Source organism: Liolophura sinensis, chromosome 12 (assembly GCF_032854445.1).
Source record: "Liolophura sinensis isolate JHLJ2023 chromosome 12, CUHK_Ljap_v2, whole genome shotgun sequence".
Taxonomy (NCBI): domain Eukaryota; kingdom Metazoa; phylum Mollusca; class Polyplacophora; order Chitonida; family Chitonidae; genus Liolophura; species Liolophura sinensis.
In genome coordinates, this window is record NC_088306.1 from 12444653 (window position 1) to 12462012 (window position 17360).

At 38.0% G+C, this 17360-nt stretch overlaps 1 protein-coding gene across 1 annotated transcript; it reads right to left on the reverse strand.

Annotated features, from left to right (window-relative positions):
- Positions 1-413: 413 nt before the first annotated feature.
- LOC135479702 (uncharacterized) lies at positions 414-6450 on the reverse strand. The gene is made up of 6 exons (XM_064759606.1): positions 6377-6450; positions 4879-4933; positions 4173-4285; positions 2149-2331; positions 1558-1604; positions 414-434 (listed from the first exon to the last, which is right to left on the reverse strand). The coding sequence occupies exons 2-6, from the start codon at positions 4923-4925 to the stop codon at positions 414-416; spliced, it is 411 nt and encodes a 136-aa protein (XP_064615676.1). The 5' UTR covers positions 4926-4933; positions 6377-6450.
- Between the last annotated feature and the right edge of the window lie 10910 nt (positions 6451-17360).

A 17360-nucleotide genomic window follows, 5' to 3' on the forward strand; every position in this document is an offset into this window, starting at 1 on the left:
GTGCTGACGACCTATACAGTCGTCATTGAACGGGGGAAAATGTTACGCCATTTGTTTGCAGAAAAGCCCTATTCAGTATTGTCAATAATGTTTACCCTGTAAGAAAATATACGACCCAGACAGGCACCCAACTAGATATACAAATGTTTCTAAACGGTGTTACTGGTACAAATATAAACGAAGACCATACATTTGAGGCATAATTTACCCGCAGGGTATTGTTTGCATGATTTTTGACTTTCAGTCTGTATCACCGATTAAAATGTTTAATTGAAATTCAAATCAAACACCACGACAGGTCTTTCGTTGGGACTGTTTATTGTTAGCAGAATGTATTACAAGACGATCTCCCCCAAAACAAGAGTTCGAATGCTATAACTAAATGAGCTGTCATGAACTGAAAGCCTTTACTCTTAGCCAATGTTGACGTAAACCTGAAATAAGAACATCTTTAAACAGTGCTAGAGTTCAATATATGACATCAGTAAGTAAGATATACGGGTAAAATGTATACAGGGTTACTTTACAGTGTGTGATGAAAATTTAATTACCGGTATGTGTATATATATATATATATATATATATATATATATATATATATATATATATATATATATATATATATATATATATATATATATATTTTGGATTAATTATCATACAGGTTCCTCAGTAAGGCCAGCTTTATGAACGGAAGAAACCGGAGTAAGATATCGGTCTTGGCCGGATTTCTCACAAATTTCTTGACTTAAAGCAGAAAGAGTTCGATTCAAACATACGAACTCGCCGAAAGGTCTGATAGTCGTAGCGAACAGGTATTTTCACCATGTGAGTGTACATCTCCGCCTCAGCTAAAAGCCTTATGCATTATGCAAGTCTTCCACTGCAGGCAAAGAGACAATATTCTGTATTTGTGTTGTATTGCGTGAAGAATCGTATCAAAAATTCCAGAATCCGGCTTCAGTATTTTTGGTACTTGTGCGAAGGCCGCACCTTTTCATCAAAATCTTGCCAGATTAGGTTAAAAATAATTCCTGGGCCGAGATTCAGTTAGAGTTCACAACTAGAGGTACTAGATTGGTACTTGTCCCAAAGCCAAGTTGTTCACAAACTTTCATCAAAATCCCTGTGTGACAATGGTGAAGATTCACTTAAAAATCCGTGGACGCGAATCCATATCATAACCAAACGGTAATGGATTTGTGTTTGGTAAAGCTGTGCACAAAATGTCACCCAAATCGACCAAAGGCTTTTTCCATGGATTTTCCCGCAAACAGACTGGCAGAAGCATACTCAAGACAATGCACTATATTCCCTCACTTTTCTAGCCCTATTTCCACATAATATACCCAACCGCCTTCACCCAGCACATTTTATGGCACATGAAGCTGACAAAATAAGCATTTTTGTGACTTTGCAATGATTCCATATAATTGGTTATCTGTATAGTAAGACGAATGCATATCTGCAAAAGTTTGAGCTGAAAAGATGGAAATGCTGACTAGCAAACACTGAAAAACTGGATTCGAACTCAAGTTGTACAACAATTATACACACCTTCTTCATGACGACCTCAAACTCGACAAAGGTTACCAGCTTGTCCCCTAAAACCAGATGTGTATTTGTAGAAACAGGAACAATGGCAGCAATTAAAATCTAAATGAAGATCTATGCTTGACAAGACAGGTTGTGACAATATAGAAAACACGATCAAACAAAACGAAAAACCTCTAGAAAATAACAATTATTGTTCATTTTTAGGTTGACATACACAAAAATACGTGTGAGCAGCATATGTATTACAGCAAAACAGAAAACAAGTCTACACAATTTGGGACAGCGCGTTATTTATTTATCTATTTGTTTATTTGACTGGTGTTTTACGTCGTACTCTAATACGACGGGGGCCAGCGTCATGGTGAGGGGAAACCAAACAGAGCGTGGGGGAAACCCACGACCATCCAAGGGCGCGTAGACGTATCTGGCAAGCATTCCCACGTACAAAAATTGCAAACTGCATGGATGAGATCCTTACTGATACGGAAGCACCATAAAAACACAGTCCCCATATTCCGATGATTAACGTACATAGAGTATAATAAGAGATTATCGGAGTAATCTATTGACTCTTGACTATGTGGAACTCACGCTTTGAAGCATCGCCGTTGCCGTCAAACTTATTAAACAGCTCGACATAGTCGTCCACGGAGAGCATACCATTCCCACTTGTATCGAAGAAGTTGAAAATAACATTGGCCTGTACCCCTGTGTCACCGTACTTCTGCATCCAGCTTTTCATAAACTCCTCCTTCTCTATATCACTGTGGGGATCTGAATGTAGACAAATAAACACAAGTATCATACTTGTCTAATTTCCTATCCAGTTATTCACAAACTCTATTTTCCGTTTAGGGCCTGGATACATATTAAAAACACAAATATCCGTTTGGACTGAAATCCACATCCAGTTATTCACAAACTCTATTTTCCGTTTAGGATCTGAATACATATTTTAAAAAAAACCCCACAAATATCTATGGCATGTATGGTTCTGAACTTCACATCCATTTCTTCACAAACCCTCCCTTCTTCAGATCACCGCGGGGATCTGAATACAGACACGTAACCTTTGTTCTGAACTCCCCATGTAATTATTCACAATCCCTCCTTTTCCATGTCACGCATTATTTAAATCTGAATACAGGTTGATCAACACAAATGTCACCTTGGTCTGAAATCTCCATTCAGCTATTCATCAACTCTTTCTTTTCCATACTGCAATAACAATCCGATATTTCTCTAGTACGCATGGGGTTTAAAGAAAAATCAAACGAAATGACAATCCGATGTTTCTTGAGTACGGCGTTAAGCAACAATTAAATAAAATGACAACACAATAACAAAATGACAACACAATGACAAAATAACAACACAATGACAAAATGGCAACACAATGACAAACACAAAATGGCAACACAATGACAAAATGACAACTCAGTGACAAACACAAAATGACAACACAATAACAAGTAGAAAACAGGTATTATCGCATGTTTACCCTTGATTTTTGCATATGTAGTATGTTGGATGTCTACAAAGCAGAATTTATTTATTTTTTTATTTCATTGGTGTTTTACGCCGTACTCAAGAATATTTCGCTTATACGACCGTGGCTCATGTTGGAAAATATGTTTAGTGACATATATCTCATGTAGAGACCTACTTCATTATGATATACTAGTTGGCTTCTCCATGTTTTCTTAGTGAAGGCGAGTCTTTGGCGTGTCGTTAAAAACATATGGTAAAAATAGTTAAAATGTTGACATTTTTCTATCAAACCGCAAATCGGCCCTCGGCCGAGTTTTGTATTTATCTGACCATGAATGTCAATGTCCGGTGAATATATAACGTCAAAAAAGTTTTATTTGTTGTCCCAGGAATAGAATTGCACGCATGAGAGCTTTGTCTGCGAGCTGATTTTGATGCTAAAAATGTTAGTGAAATGACGCCTATCACTGAGTATGCATGGAAATGTACGTGTCACACGCTCCGCGAAGCATAACACATATTTCCGCAGTGTGGTTTGTTTGAAACGACATCTACATGTGAAATAAGTTTGATAGTTTGGTAATGCGTGTAATCCTATGAAGACAGGCCCAATAATGCTGGAATAAGATTAATGACTGTGATAATGGCATTGAAATAGCGGAATAATAACGATTATAAAATAGGGCCAATGTAACGATATTGTAATATGCCCAACACCAATGTCGCTGTCTACATCTAGAGTTAAACTCAAAAGATGCGATTCGGACTGATTCCGGTGTTGTAATAACGTCATCTGTTTCATGCGCATCATATAGCGCAGTAAGAAAACTCAACTTCTGGAGATATCTTAGATATTACTCAGAGTTTTAGGAAATTGTCTGAAATACTTTAAAGCGGTCAGGTGTGAATATTTACAAGAAAGTTTAGGAATTAAAAAAAAAGTACTTATGCAGTTTTGTAACAGTGAAGCCTGGTCGAAAGGACACGTTAGCGACAAATACTGAGAAGAAAACCGTAGATAATGTACGTATAGGACCTACAATACTTCGATACAATTGTCATTATTTTACTCAACACCTTAATTCATCCAACAATCTAATCAGACATATTTGTAAGTGATTTACCGTGTCCAAGGTGCTGTAAGAAGGCGCCGATATCGTGAAGAGTAAGGAGTCCATTATGGTTAATGTCCATATCATGGAACATGGCCACCAGCTTGGCGTGCTCACTGGTGAAGCTGGAAAGACAAAAACCAGACAAGAATTTAGACACTCATATCTGCTTTTGAGTGAATGGCTTATTTGTTTGTTGTTTTGCATCATATCATCATTGTATTTCAACAGACACCGACCGCAACTTATAAAGTAGGGGTCAGTTTTATGGGTAGAGGAAACCACGCAGAGGCCGACAGACTCCCTCAGCCACAGGTGCATGACAAATCTCCTGGATTCGAACACCCTACTTCATCGGGCAGTTAAGGCAGATGAATGTTTTACAAAATCTTCCCCCTCCAGGACACATTGTGCTTTCACGCTAAATGTGTTTAATAAGAAGCGAATAAAATCTTTCTTTTTTTCATTTTCAAAACAGAAGAATATACCTATCATACAGTTTAGGTTTAATTCAAATACCGGTGTGTGGGAAGGCCTGCAAGCAACCTGAGGATGCTTGTGGGTTTCCCCCAGGCTCTGCCCACTTTTCTCCCAGCATAATGCTGACGTAGTATAAGTGAACTATTCTTGAGTACGGCGTAAAACACCAATCAAATAAATAAATAATTCAAATACACATGGTATCAATAATTTATATAATAATAATGTCGAGATTTACCTGAAACAGCCAGCGACTAACACACACAACACAGCGACAGACAACATGATCCGTTCTGGAAAAATCAACATCAAGCCAACGATCAGCGTATAAAAATCAAAGCGTATAAGAGTCAAAAAGTGGGAAAAGGAGGTAAAGCTCCGATCGTATGGAATCGTTTTGGGCGCTGCCAGCAGTGACACAGTTTCATGACATGAGTCAAAACTGTATGACATCGGGAGGTTTAGATTTCCTGTAACAAAGTCACTACAAGTAACAAAGTCACTACGAGTAACAAAGTCACTACAAGTAACAAAGTCACTACAAGTAACAAAGTCACTACAAGTAACAAAGTCACTACAAGTAACAAAGGTGGATGTATTGAGATCGTTTGACCCTCGCTGTTTGTTGTCATTGTATTTTTAACCATTTAGCTACCCTAAGAGGAATTCACGTTGAAAGTGTAGGATGGTATTTCCTTTATGGCTATAATGATTGAATTCTACTGAGGTGAAATTGTGCAAGTCTGCACCAGTCCTAACCTTACCAAAAACTGAACAGGGCTGCACAAAAGAATGTACGTTCAGGATTAACGGTTAAATGGATTAATATATCAGCTACCTGTGTAAGTTCATATGAGTTTTTTTCTCTGTACGCAAATGAATAAATGGTTAGTGGAGATATCTGGGCGTCTATCCGCAACAACAACCACTTAAAAAAGTGTGAACAAAGTTGCAGTAAAATAGCGCCATGCTTTAACGGAGAAGAAAACATAAAAATGAACCCAAAATCAGATTAAAGAGCCTCAAAACTTATTTGCAAATATGGTCTCTAATAATAATTTTCGATTTTTCTTTCAGGAGAAACGGGTACTTGAAAATATCTTTGTATATTCGGGCCACCTTTTGGTATTTATCGTCCTTGCAAAATAATGTCCCAAATAAGGATGTGATGCAAACACATGGATTTAATCCGAATTATGATAATATTTATGGATTTATTAAAAATATAAATATGATCAAAATCCAGGTTAAACAAAATTGTTAGTTGCAAAGATAAAATTCTAGTACTAATATATTTAATAAACATATATTACATCTTCATTTATAACATTATTGGGCAAAAGTTATATATATATCAAAGGGTGGTCCAAATACCCACAATACAATTTTTTTCAAGTGTCCATTTCTAAAGAAAAATCGATAAAAATATTGAAGATCACATTTACCCTCTACCTTCTCCCAATCTCTCATCTGAACTTTTTGTATATCTTACGTTTTTCCCGCCTTTAAACCAAGTCTAGCATCAAAAGTCAGTGACATTTTATGTATGCCAATATGCTGGAGCGAAATAGTTCTCAGTCGGTTTCGTCCACCGATAAAACTAATTACTATCGTAGAAGAAAAACATTCGTGAATAAGGCGTTAAACAACTATCAGTCCGTCATTTAAACCTCTAACCTTGCTGGAAAACAGACTGACAAAATTGCGAGATAATGCAACTGGATATTTTTCCTTACCTTCCAAGTTATTAATGATTACTGGCACAGAATGTACACCGTCCTTGACGACACTTTTGTTGCTACAGGTCCAGCTGTTGTTTTCGAAGGTCAAAAGTTTGGTCGAAAGTTGTCGTGATCTGTGTCAAGATAAGGACAGCAATCTCTGTGAGCTACGATTGGACAAATGGGGCGATGCGCTCCCCAGATTAAACCGGTCCAAGCTTAGTTATTCACGTTAACGTCATATGTCAAACCCTTGGGTTAGTTTACAAGTCGGGTTAAGTGTTCCATTCCTTGCTCATTGCGGTGTTGAAACCAGAGATAAGCACTCTATACACAGCAATACCTTCTGAGTAAATCAAAACTGTACATTATAGGTAAATGTCCATGGGAGATATTCTTCTGGGTGCGGTTTCACAAAACTTGCTAAGTTAGATATTGTTTCACCTGAGTGCAACAAGTCAAACTCTTCATTAATATTGTATTATTTTGTTCAACCAAAACAGTTTGGTTTAAACGAAAAAAAAACTTGGAAACAAAAGAAGCTGCGTGAAACCGGGTCCTGAACACATGGAGTTTATTTTTGGAAATTTCTTGTTCACCTATACCGAATATAAAAATTACAGCATGGAGAGTAAAACTAGAGCAGAGACGATAGTGTGATAGACGTACGGCACAGAGTAAAACCAGAGCAGAAACGATAATGTGATACATAGTTGGTAAATGCTCACACAAGACATTTTTGTCGGAATAACCTAAATAATTGAATGAATAAGGAATGAGGCTTAAGGTCACAAGCAGCTAGCAATGAAGGGTAAAGTCTTTAGGATAGCAACGTGTACGTGATTATAGGAGCAGCTAGCAATGAAGGGTAAAGTCTTTAGGATAGCAACGTGCACATGATTATAGGAGCAGCTAGCAATGAAGGGTAAAGTCTTTAGAATAGTAACGTGTACTTGTTTATAGGAGCAGCTAGCAATGAAGGGTAAAGTCTTTAGGATAGTAACGTGTACGTGATTATAGGAGCAGCTAGCAATGAAGGGTAACGTCTTTAGGATAGCAACGTGCACATGATTATGGGAGCAGCTAGCAATGAAGGGTAAAGTATTTAGGATAGTCACGTGTACGTGATTATAGGAGCAGCTAGCAATGAAGGGTAACGTCTTTAGGATAGCAACGTGTACGTGATTATGGGAGCAGCTAGTAATGAAGGGTAAAGTCTTTAAGATAGCAACGTGTACGTGATTATAGGAGCAGCTAGCAATGAAAGGTAAAGTCTTTAGGATAGCCACGTGTACGTGATTATCGGAGCAGCTAGCAATGAAGGGTAACGTCTTTAGGTTAGCAACGTGTACGTGATTATAGGAGCAGCTAGCAATGAAGGGTAACGTCTTTAGGACAGCAACGTGTACGTGATGATAGGAGCAGCTAGCAATGAAAGGTAAAGTCTTTAGGATAGCAAGGGTGCGTGATTATAAGAGCAGCTAGCAATAAAGGGTAACGTCTTTAGCATAGTAACGATTATAGGAGCAGCTAGCAATGAAAGGTAAAGTCTTTAGGATAGTCACGTGTACGTGATTATAGGAGCAGCTAGCAATGAAGGTTAACGTCTTTAGGACAGCAACGTGTACGTGATTATGGGAGCAGCTAGCAATGAAGGGTAAAGTCTTTAGGATAGCAAGGGTACGTGATTATAGGAGCAGCTAGTAATGAAGGGGTAACGTCTTTGCATAGCTACATGTATGTAACTACCGAAGCAAGCCGTACTGAAGTGATAACGTTTTTGGAATAGTAAGTTGTACAAAAGTTTATCAGCACTGAAGGGATAACGTCCCTGAGATGGTAATTTGTGCCTATTTTGCTTGAATTAAATATTCAAATTTCTGGATTGTAAGATAGGCATTATAAGCCATATTTGATAATATACGTCTTCCATAACCTCAATAGGCCAATATTTTTTCCTTTACCACTTGCTTATCTTATGAATTGCGTGTAAATAGCTGATGACGCCTCTCATTTAAAATGGCGGATTTCCCCAATTCCACCAGAAATGGATTAAATTTTTGTAGTGTATAATTCGGTGATTGTGTCTGCTTTCATATTGTAGCTGACCGACTTACGTGTCGCTCATATAAACCTATGCTATCACAATACTCATGTCTTCACAATGAACAAATGCGTCTGCTATAGTTGCAATGCTTTGTGTCTCTTGGCACAACATATACGTCTGATAAATAGGGTGAGTTTGTCATTGATGTATGTAGGACACATGGGCGATACTAAATGTTGAACGAGCAGTTTTTTTTAATGATGTATAAAGGGAAAGTATGGACATTCAGTTTATGTTTCAATCGGATGATTCAAATGAATTATCGAATAATAAATAGTTTATGTCATGGAAAAAACTTGGTAGTATTCCAAACCCCGGTGCTATTTTGTATTTTTTTAAACCTCAGGCATTTTCTATATATACACATAAAAGCTTTTTTATTGTAAGCTTCTACTCACGTAAATTGCATACACAATGTCTCCATTTTTCCCATCTGTAATACCATGGGCATTGCACGCACCTGCCAACAGAATAATGGAAATGTAAGAAACCGTTACATTAGAAATGGGTCACCATTATAAGCTGCAGGCAAACTTGTACCGTACAACATAAAAACTTAAAGGATACAAGACACCTTTGCTTTATATTTCTTAACACGGTGTATAGTGTGTGGTTTAACATATAAAATTACCAAAAAGCATCTCGTCTTTCTTCTTGGGGTGTAAAAATTATGGAAGCCAAATGCGACCATGCTTTCATCTATACATTTTCCCTCTAACTGGAAAGGCGATTTAAACGACAGTTTTAGTCGAGATTCATTCCAGATTAATTCGAAAAAGCGACACTCTGACGAGATTTTAACGAGACACCGTCGAGATTCAGTCTTGAATCTCTTGTAAATCTCTTTGGCTTTGGCGACTAAAACTCGCGCCTCTGCTCTAGTTCGCCTGTTCGTTCACTTCTCGACCAGATCTCTTCTGAATAAGTTGATCTCGCGTTCGCAGTATGTTCATCGATGTCATTTCCAAATATTTCGACTCTTGACTCGAAATAAAACTAAGGGGTTATTAAGAATAAAGATATGGTTCAAAAAATGAAAAAAAGAAAGTTTTGTTCTAAATTTTTTTTGTCATACCTTTCTTCATTTGTATTAAAACCATATTCTTCCTTTATATTGCCTTTACATGTATCCTTTTACTTTATTTATGCTTTCTACCTTATGTTGTATGGAAGAGATACATGTAAACAAAACTTTGTTTCTGCTTCTTTTTATGCAGAGCGTCTTATTTGTATCGCCCTCTGTGAGTAGCTTTGTATGGAGAGAGATACGCATGCATAGCGCTTTATTTCTATCGCCCTCTGTGAGTTGCGTTGCAAGGAGTTTTGTGGGGAGCTTTATTTCTGTCAACTTCTGTGTATAATGCATACAGAGATAGACAGAACTCGATCCACTTAATATATCGTATGTTTCATCTGAACTAGACTGCTGTGTAAACTAGGCGATAGGCTTAACACTTGGGAGATTGCGGATATGTCGATGACTGCCGATGTAGCTGACGAATCGTCTACTGAGTGTTCCTGCTCACTTGAGCAGTGCTCACAGGGACGCTCAGTCGTTCAGAGTAGGACGGCTTGACAGGACCGGATACCCTGAGTCTTGTTCAGTCGCGGCTTGGGTATAAACTGATCAGTTGTCTGATGCACTCGACGAACTTTTCATTCATCGACTTTATACCGGTTGAAGACGTCAAGCCCGACTTTTCAATGAACACATATCTACACACTTTAACAAAAAGAATCACCTAGCGTTGATAACGTTTGGATTGCTTTCTCTGGAGATTTTGTTACAATCACCGGTGACTTCGACATCTAGCGCGGTGCCTATGTGACAACACCACCCCTGTGTTTTTCACACAAGCCTGTTTCATTATCTGCTGTATTATGAGATGGATATGTATAGCGGATTAATCCTATGCTTTCTGCTCGGAGCTGGCAACGTTTACGGTGTGAGCGAGTCAAGACTACATCTAGATGGTAAGTATCCGGTTCTGTTGACTTACTGTATAATTACTTTCACAATTCCGAATTTTTAGTTGGAGTTATTAAAACGTTTGTGTAGTATCCCGACAACAATGAAAATAGTCCCGTATATAGTTCCGATGTCTGCGCATCGTTAAAGGCGCTCCCATTTAGGAATATTCGCAAAGCACTCTTCAGGTCTAGCCCTTGCTCGCACTTGAAAACCCGGAAGTTTGATTATTTATTTATTTATTTATTTATTTGATTGGTGTTTTACGCCGTACTCAAGAATATTACACTTATACGACGGCGGCCAGCATTATAGTGAGGGGAAACCCACGACCATCCGCGGGTTGCTGTCAGACCTTCCCACGTACGACCGGAGAGGAAGCCAGCATGAGCTGGACTTGAACTTACAGCGACCGCATTGGTGAGAGACTCCTGGTTCATTACGCTGCGCTAGCGCGGTAGCCAAATGAACCACGGAGGCCCCACCGGAAGTTTGATAGTTTCTTATTTACATCGGAGTTGCGATGGCAATGGCATACATTTTTCATATCTCTATGATATTTTGAATTAAGTGAACCATTCACAAATCGCATACATTAGTCAAAATAAAATAAGATCCTACCTGAAGAGTTCGCTTCGACAGCCTGACAATCTGGTTCATTCCGTTGTTACTTTATAGAATGCAAAACAGATTTGTTTGTTTGTAGCATGACATTGCTTTACACATTGTTCCATCATATCATACACGGCAGTGGCCACTTCTAATTGTACCGTCCGAAAGCTTACGTATTTACAACACTAGAGCACCATAAATAAGACACCAGATTTTTTGTGCTAACCCTCTGGAGCACGATAAATAAGATACCAGGATTGTCTCTGTAAGCAGCTGTCTAGAAAAGATAATCAACATAAATATAACAAATTTGGACATGCACGTCAGTATGTACATTCCATTCTTCATCTTTATGTGCAGGTGTACTCTTTAAATGTGTACCAAATTGTGTGTATATGGTGTATAATTTTCTTACATGGCGAGCAACACAAAAACATGCAAAAAAAAACTGGTACATCTTTGCTTTTGGGAAGTATTCTACATTGGAGAAAAGCAGGTGAAAAATAATACATCAAACAAGAAATATCCATTAGACTATTCGGTTTGTACATGATGCGCCGACACGAGCAAAGGGAACTTTTTGGAAACCTAGGACAGCTTATAACGGTTTCGGAACGAGGGCTGGCAGGAATATGTTCAGGGCTTATAATCCGAGGTCCATTGATATCACAGAATGGGTTATGATGACTATGGATAGAGAGAAAACAAAAGAAAACACAAACCGAACATATTCAACACTCTCTATACTTTACCCGTAATGATTTCCATGCTTTTGTATTTCGAATAGCATATTATGTAGTCTTTGTTACTAAAAAATATGTATATGTCTACCGTGTGAATCCTTCGAAATAGAAAATAAATAAATAAATAAGTTAAATTAATAAATAATGGTAGTAATTTCATCAACTTTCACTTGGATTTATCCTCAACTGGCTCAGTGAAACAGCTAACGCGGTAATGCATTGTATGGGAGTAATCTTGAAACCGCATAATTGTGGAGGGAGGATGGTGGTGGTGGTGGTGGTGGGGGGGGGGGGGATCACTGTGATCTTTCGTGTACCCCTAACAAAGGGGGGTTTTTGTGATGACCTCGAGCTACATGCTACCGCATTAATAAGTAACTGTATCTGTGTTTGTTGGCCATTGTTTGTCTTCTGTACAGCTGGGTCGGGTATCCGTTATACCCTCAATTAATGTACACCCTTTCGTTTATTTATCCCCGAAGGTAGAGAACAATGTGGGTATGGAAACTCGGACCTGTTGACCTTTGCTATGATCTAGCTATTAAAAGATAACCAGATGAGTTTTAGACACAAGTGTTCTTAAGGTCGATGAGTATTTCCTTCGGGAAACTGGGTCTTTGGGTAAATTACTTCAGACGAAAATAAATCGTGTGTCATTTTAGCTTAATGAGGACACGTATCTGCTACAGAAGCAGGATAAACACACACAAATATTCGTAGACTTATGCAGAACATATTGCATATTGTAACTGATTCGGTGTTTGTTTTCTAAATTTTTACACACGCACTTTTCTCCAATACTCATCGGTTACACGTGGAGCTGTCTGCTATTACCTAACGTGGGAAGTTACGATGCTGTTTCCACGGTACAATTACTAGTTACTAAATGACTTGCAACAATATTATCATGTTTTACGCGTATGCAGTTTTGCAGTGATCTCATAGCTGCTCTAAGTCAATCATCATTACACTCTTTGGTAACGTGACTAGAGTGCTGGAGGTGAAAACAAAGCGAAATAAACCCAGATGAGATTGGCACTTTAATAACAGATTTTCGCATAAAAGATGAAAAATATAGCTTTTAGGTTTCAGATTCTTTGTGGAAAGTAACCAGAATGTATCTAGCTATCAGATGTCATGGTGTCAATGACCTGTAGTTCTTTAAACTTTAGCAATGGGCAAATATCGGCATTTCGCCCTTTTAGCTCTGTGTTATTTATCACCTGTTGCTCTTTGCCAGGAACCCAGGAGCTCGAAACTAAGAATTGTAGTCATCGATGTAATACCGCATAGAAAACGGAAAGTTGTATTTATCTTGACCACTATTAAAATTGATTACAAAGTTTTTGGTTACTACTGGTTAATGCGTAGTAGCATCTTCGTGACAACTGCCTCCACCCACGTCAACTTCCCATACCCATGACAACTTCCTTACATTACCCAAGGCGACTGCTGACACCCACGGTAACTTCCTACACCCATGGTAAATGTCTACATCCATGGTAAATGTCTACATCCATGGCAATTACATGGCAATATCACACAACCACTGATCTTCCCACATTCATGGCAACGTTACACTGCAACTACAACTATACCCACGGATGTCAACGAAATTCCAAACATACAGGACAATTCAGCTATTTGTTACATTGAGATGTGGTATGATTTTTCCTCCACGTGGCGTGTATCAGTATATTATGATTAAACAAATACATAAAAGCTACCTGAAATGGAATTATGCATAATACATAACACTGGCAATTGGTGTTGAACATACATGTATAAACACCCGGAGGGAAATGTGCAAAACAAAGCTGTCCTTTTACAGAAGACAATCGCTAACCTTCATCAGGTTATGATGCTATCAAAGTGACAAACAGTAGCTGCAATACGTTGTGTTTGTGCGAGGTCTTAATGGACTGTGATATCTCTGAGCGACCTCAACATTGCTTTGAAGTAGTCTCAATATTTAATTAGGGTATTTGCTTAATATAATTGCATATTGATTATGTATGAACATCAACCATTCATCATTATTCTTATAAAATACGTACTTGGAGAATGAAGTCATATCAATTGCTATTTTTTCATTATATTGTACCGAGAGTATGTGTACATTTCTAGCTTATCTGTGAGAACGACAGAAAGTTTTAGAGCCCCGAGGAAGTACAAAATAATCATACCGCTGGGAGGCTCGTAAAAATTCTGTACTGACCCAATACAAAGGCCTTATCTCACTCTAATGGATAAAATAAATATAAAATCACTAAAACCGTTTTTATCAGTCCACCGTTTATTGTCACATTCTGCTGCCATTCTGTCTTGTACTGCAGCAAAGCGAAGTACTGATTTTGATTGGCTAAAATTATTTCACAGTTACTATCATGTTGTATCACACACTCTTAGAAGTGGCTATCATAGTCCTTGGACTACGTGATTGAATCTATTTGATTTATTTATCTTATTAGTGTTTTCACGCCGAACTCAAGAATATTTCACTTATACGACGGCGGCCAACATTATGGTGGGTGGAAACCGGGCAGAACCTGAGGGAAACCCACGACCATCCGCAGGTTGCTGGTGACCTTCCCACTTACGGCCGGAGAGGAAACCAGCATGAGCTGGACTTGAACTCACAGCGACCGCATTGGTGTGATTGAATCCAATCAGTGGTATTACAGAATGCATATGGAAGGTGTCCAAAAAGACATATGACCACAAAGTGATCATTTATAACAGTTGTTATAAATATATAACATATAACAGGAGTTTCATATCCTTCCGTCTTGGTGTATGTAGACAATTGTTTACCGAGATCATCGCATAGTGGTGCATGGTTAAACATCACCATTTAGCCATCTTATAGCATTGAACTGTCTACATCTATATGTGCTTCTGTACCGATCGCGTTATAAATATGTTGAGTTGTAGCTATTTTTGGAAAGTAAATCGTCAAATTAGGTTGAGGACCTGGCCATGCTCTTAAAAGTGACAGATTCGTGAAGGTAACTATGCATGCTGCTTACAAAATAACTTCATTTTCTATAAGTGAAGTTTTGTATAAATGCTCTGTGTCTAATATGAAAAGGCCTCTGGTAACCAGAATCTCAAGGCCAGTGTTTGAATGAGGGAGCGGTTCATGCTTAAAATGGGTGTCAACTTTGATGGATCCGGTTCGGTGCTTTGACCTATATAATACTTCACGTGGAACACTGTAGATCGGACGTTTTTGTATCATTACATGTGGCAGAGAGCGAAGAACTATATTCTAAATTAATAATCATGTAATGTTCATTAATCTTTGAAGAAAATGGAGTTTATATTCATCAGTGGTCAAGACGGAGCTCCGTTGACATGAATGATTGTGCCTGGAGTGTAGAACACTATACATTCTCTACATGATTTTGTAACTGAAAATAATTTTCTGGACGAGTGACGTCAGTCGGTGTGGTTGAAGAGTAGACTGACCTGATTAACTCAAGGTGCTTAATACTACGTCAATTAAGCTTGCTAACTGAACATTAACTTCGGTCGCGTGCTTGTAAAAAAAAAGCCTTAAAATAAAAACAAATCATAAACTTCCACTGTCAGAAAATTGATGTAATGGTATCTTTTTAAAATGTGTGAACACGTTTTCTGTTTTCAAATTAGATAAATGTTGATCCTAAATCCTCTCTATGTGTACCTATATACTCTCTTCACACATACCTATATACGTATGCGTATCTAGCAGTACGTTTGTACCTATGAAGTATGCTAGTCGAATTGTGTTACTGAGCAATACTCAGCGTGTGTACTTACCCATTCGAGGTAAAAGAAATATTTCATTTTTGCCGCTTTAATAATTTGATTGATTTATTTATTTATTTACTTATTTACCTACTTACTTACTTACTTAATTACTTACTTACTTAATTACTTACTTACTTCCTTACTTACTTACATATTTGTATTAGAGTTTTACGCCGTACTGAAGAATGTTTCACTTATTCAACGCCGGCCAGCATTATGGTGGGAGGAAACCGGGTAGAACCCGGGGGAACCCAACACCATCCATAAGTTGCTGGTACACATTCCCACATACGACAGGAGAAGAAGTCAGAACGTATAGTTAAAGGCTCCTCAAATGCCATTTTTCTGCGCTAGCACGCTAATCACTCGGCCACAGAGGCCAGAAATAGTTTATTCATATGATTCATATAAGTCTTGTGAACGAATTAAGTTTGGCTTTTAAAGCCATTAATTTAATGTCTAAGAATATACAAAATATTGTTTTTAACTCAAAAGGCAATAATTTATACACACATACTACCTACACGCCTTTACACATACTGATTTTAATTTTGTCTTTGGTCTGTATATCTAAACATAATCGAACAATTCTGACTTCTGGATTAATTTGTACAGAAATGGAGGAGACATCTCTTTGTATGTATATGTATGTACATGCATGTGTGTACGCATACGTGCGCGCGTCTAGCCACCCTTGTTTTTGCCACAGAGCCTTAACCTGCACGCAGTCAGTCATCCGATGCTCTATTGTCTCAGGAGATTTATGGCAAAAAGTCACATATCTCATTGTCAGATTTATCAGTTTATCAGGAAAAGCATTCGTATTTATTATCCCGTGTAAAAATCTATAATTAAAGTCTTGTGGATAAACAGAATTAGTAGACTTAAATGACGCAGAAAAGACCCGCTGCCAATTAATATCTGACCTTCCTAGATAATTCACCCATTGGGCGCATTATTTCATTTCTACACTTCCATTATCATAGAAACCACCGCAGCCTTTTCTGTGGCGCAGCAGAAGTTTAATGTATCGAGAAAGCGTTGGTTGACCTGACCATATCTCTAGCTGTTGTTGGGCAAGTGCGTTTTTCCAGTGTTGTGGGATGGATCTCTGTAATCTTTTGTACGGTAGTTTAAAAACGTTCCATATACTTTATATTTTTGCTTTATGTATTGCAAGGCGAGAGAATCTCCATCTGTATCAGCTATATCCCTTATATATCTAATTTGGTGACCATACCAGTGTTTTATAAAACGTTAACGCTTTGTGAAAAACCGATTATACCACATAGGTTGATTATATATTCCAAACGCACATTTGGGTTTCGTTTTTAATTGGATGTTAAACCATGCTTGGAAGCAATATTTCCAAAATGTGTTATTAGTATTTGCGATAGTCGTATTCATATATAGAGGACCAACACTAAATTGCTTGTCATAGACATCGTTAGCTACCAAACTATGCATTTTTTCCTCTCTACAAGTAGTTTTCTAACGCATGTACATTTTAGTGATTCTATGAATGAAATACCATTCAAAAGGGTATGCATTTCCTCGCAGGTGCATGCCATAAAAAACTCTAAAATCTACCTCAAGTTGATAAAATATAAATAAAGTCAGCGCCAAAAATTTACATTTTGCTTAAGAACTAGTCCTGAAGTCTTCTGTGTTAGGAGGATAATTGCCGTCGGTAACTGCCGAAGTGCAGTTCGTACATTTCCGGTAGCGCTATTGTTCCCAGAAGGTAGCGAACAATACAGTTCGTTTTCCGCT

Coding starts and splice junctions, on each gene's coding strand:
- LOC135479702 (XM_064759606.1), bottom strand. CDS start 4,925: ATGTTGTCTGTCGCTGTGTTGTGTGTGTTAGTCGCTGGCTGTTTCAG. Junction 2,332..4,172: donor CTTACAGCACCTTGGACACG/GTAAATCACTTA, acceptor GTCTACATTCAG/ATCCCCACAGTGATATAGAG. Junction 435..1,557: donor TTGAGGTCGTCATGAAGAAG/GTGTGTATAATT, acceptor TTCTTATTTCAG/GTTTACGTCAACATTGGCTA.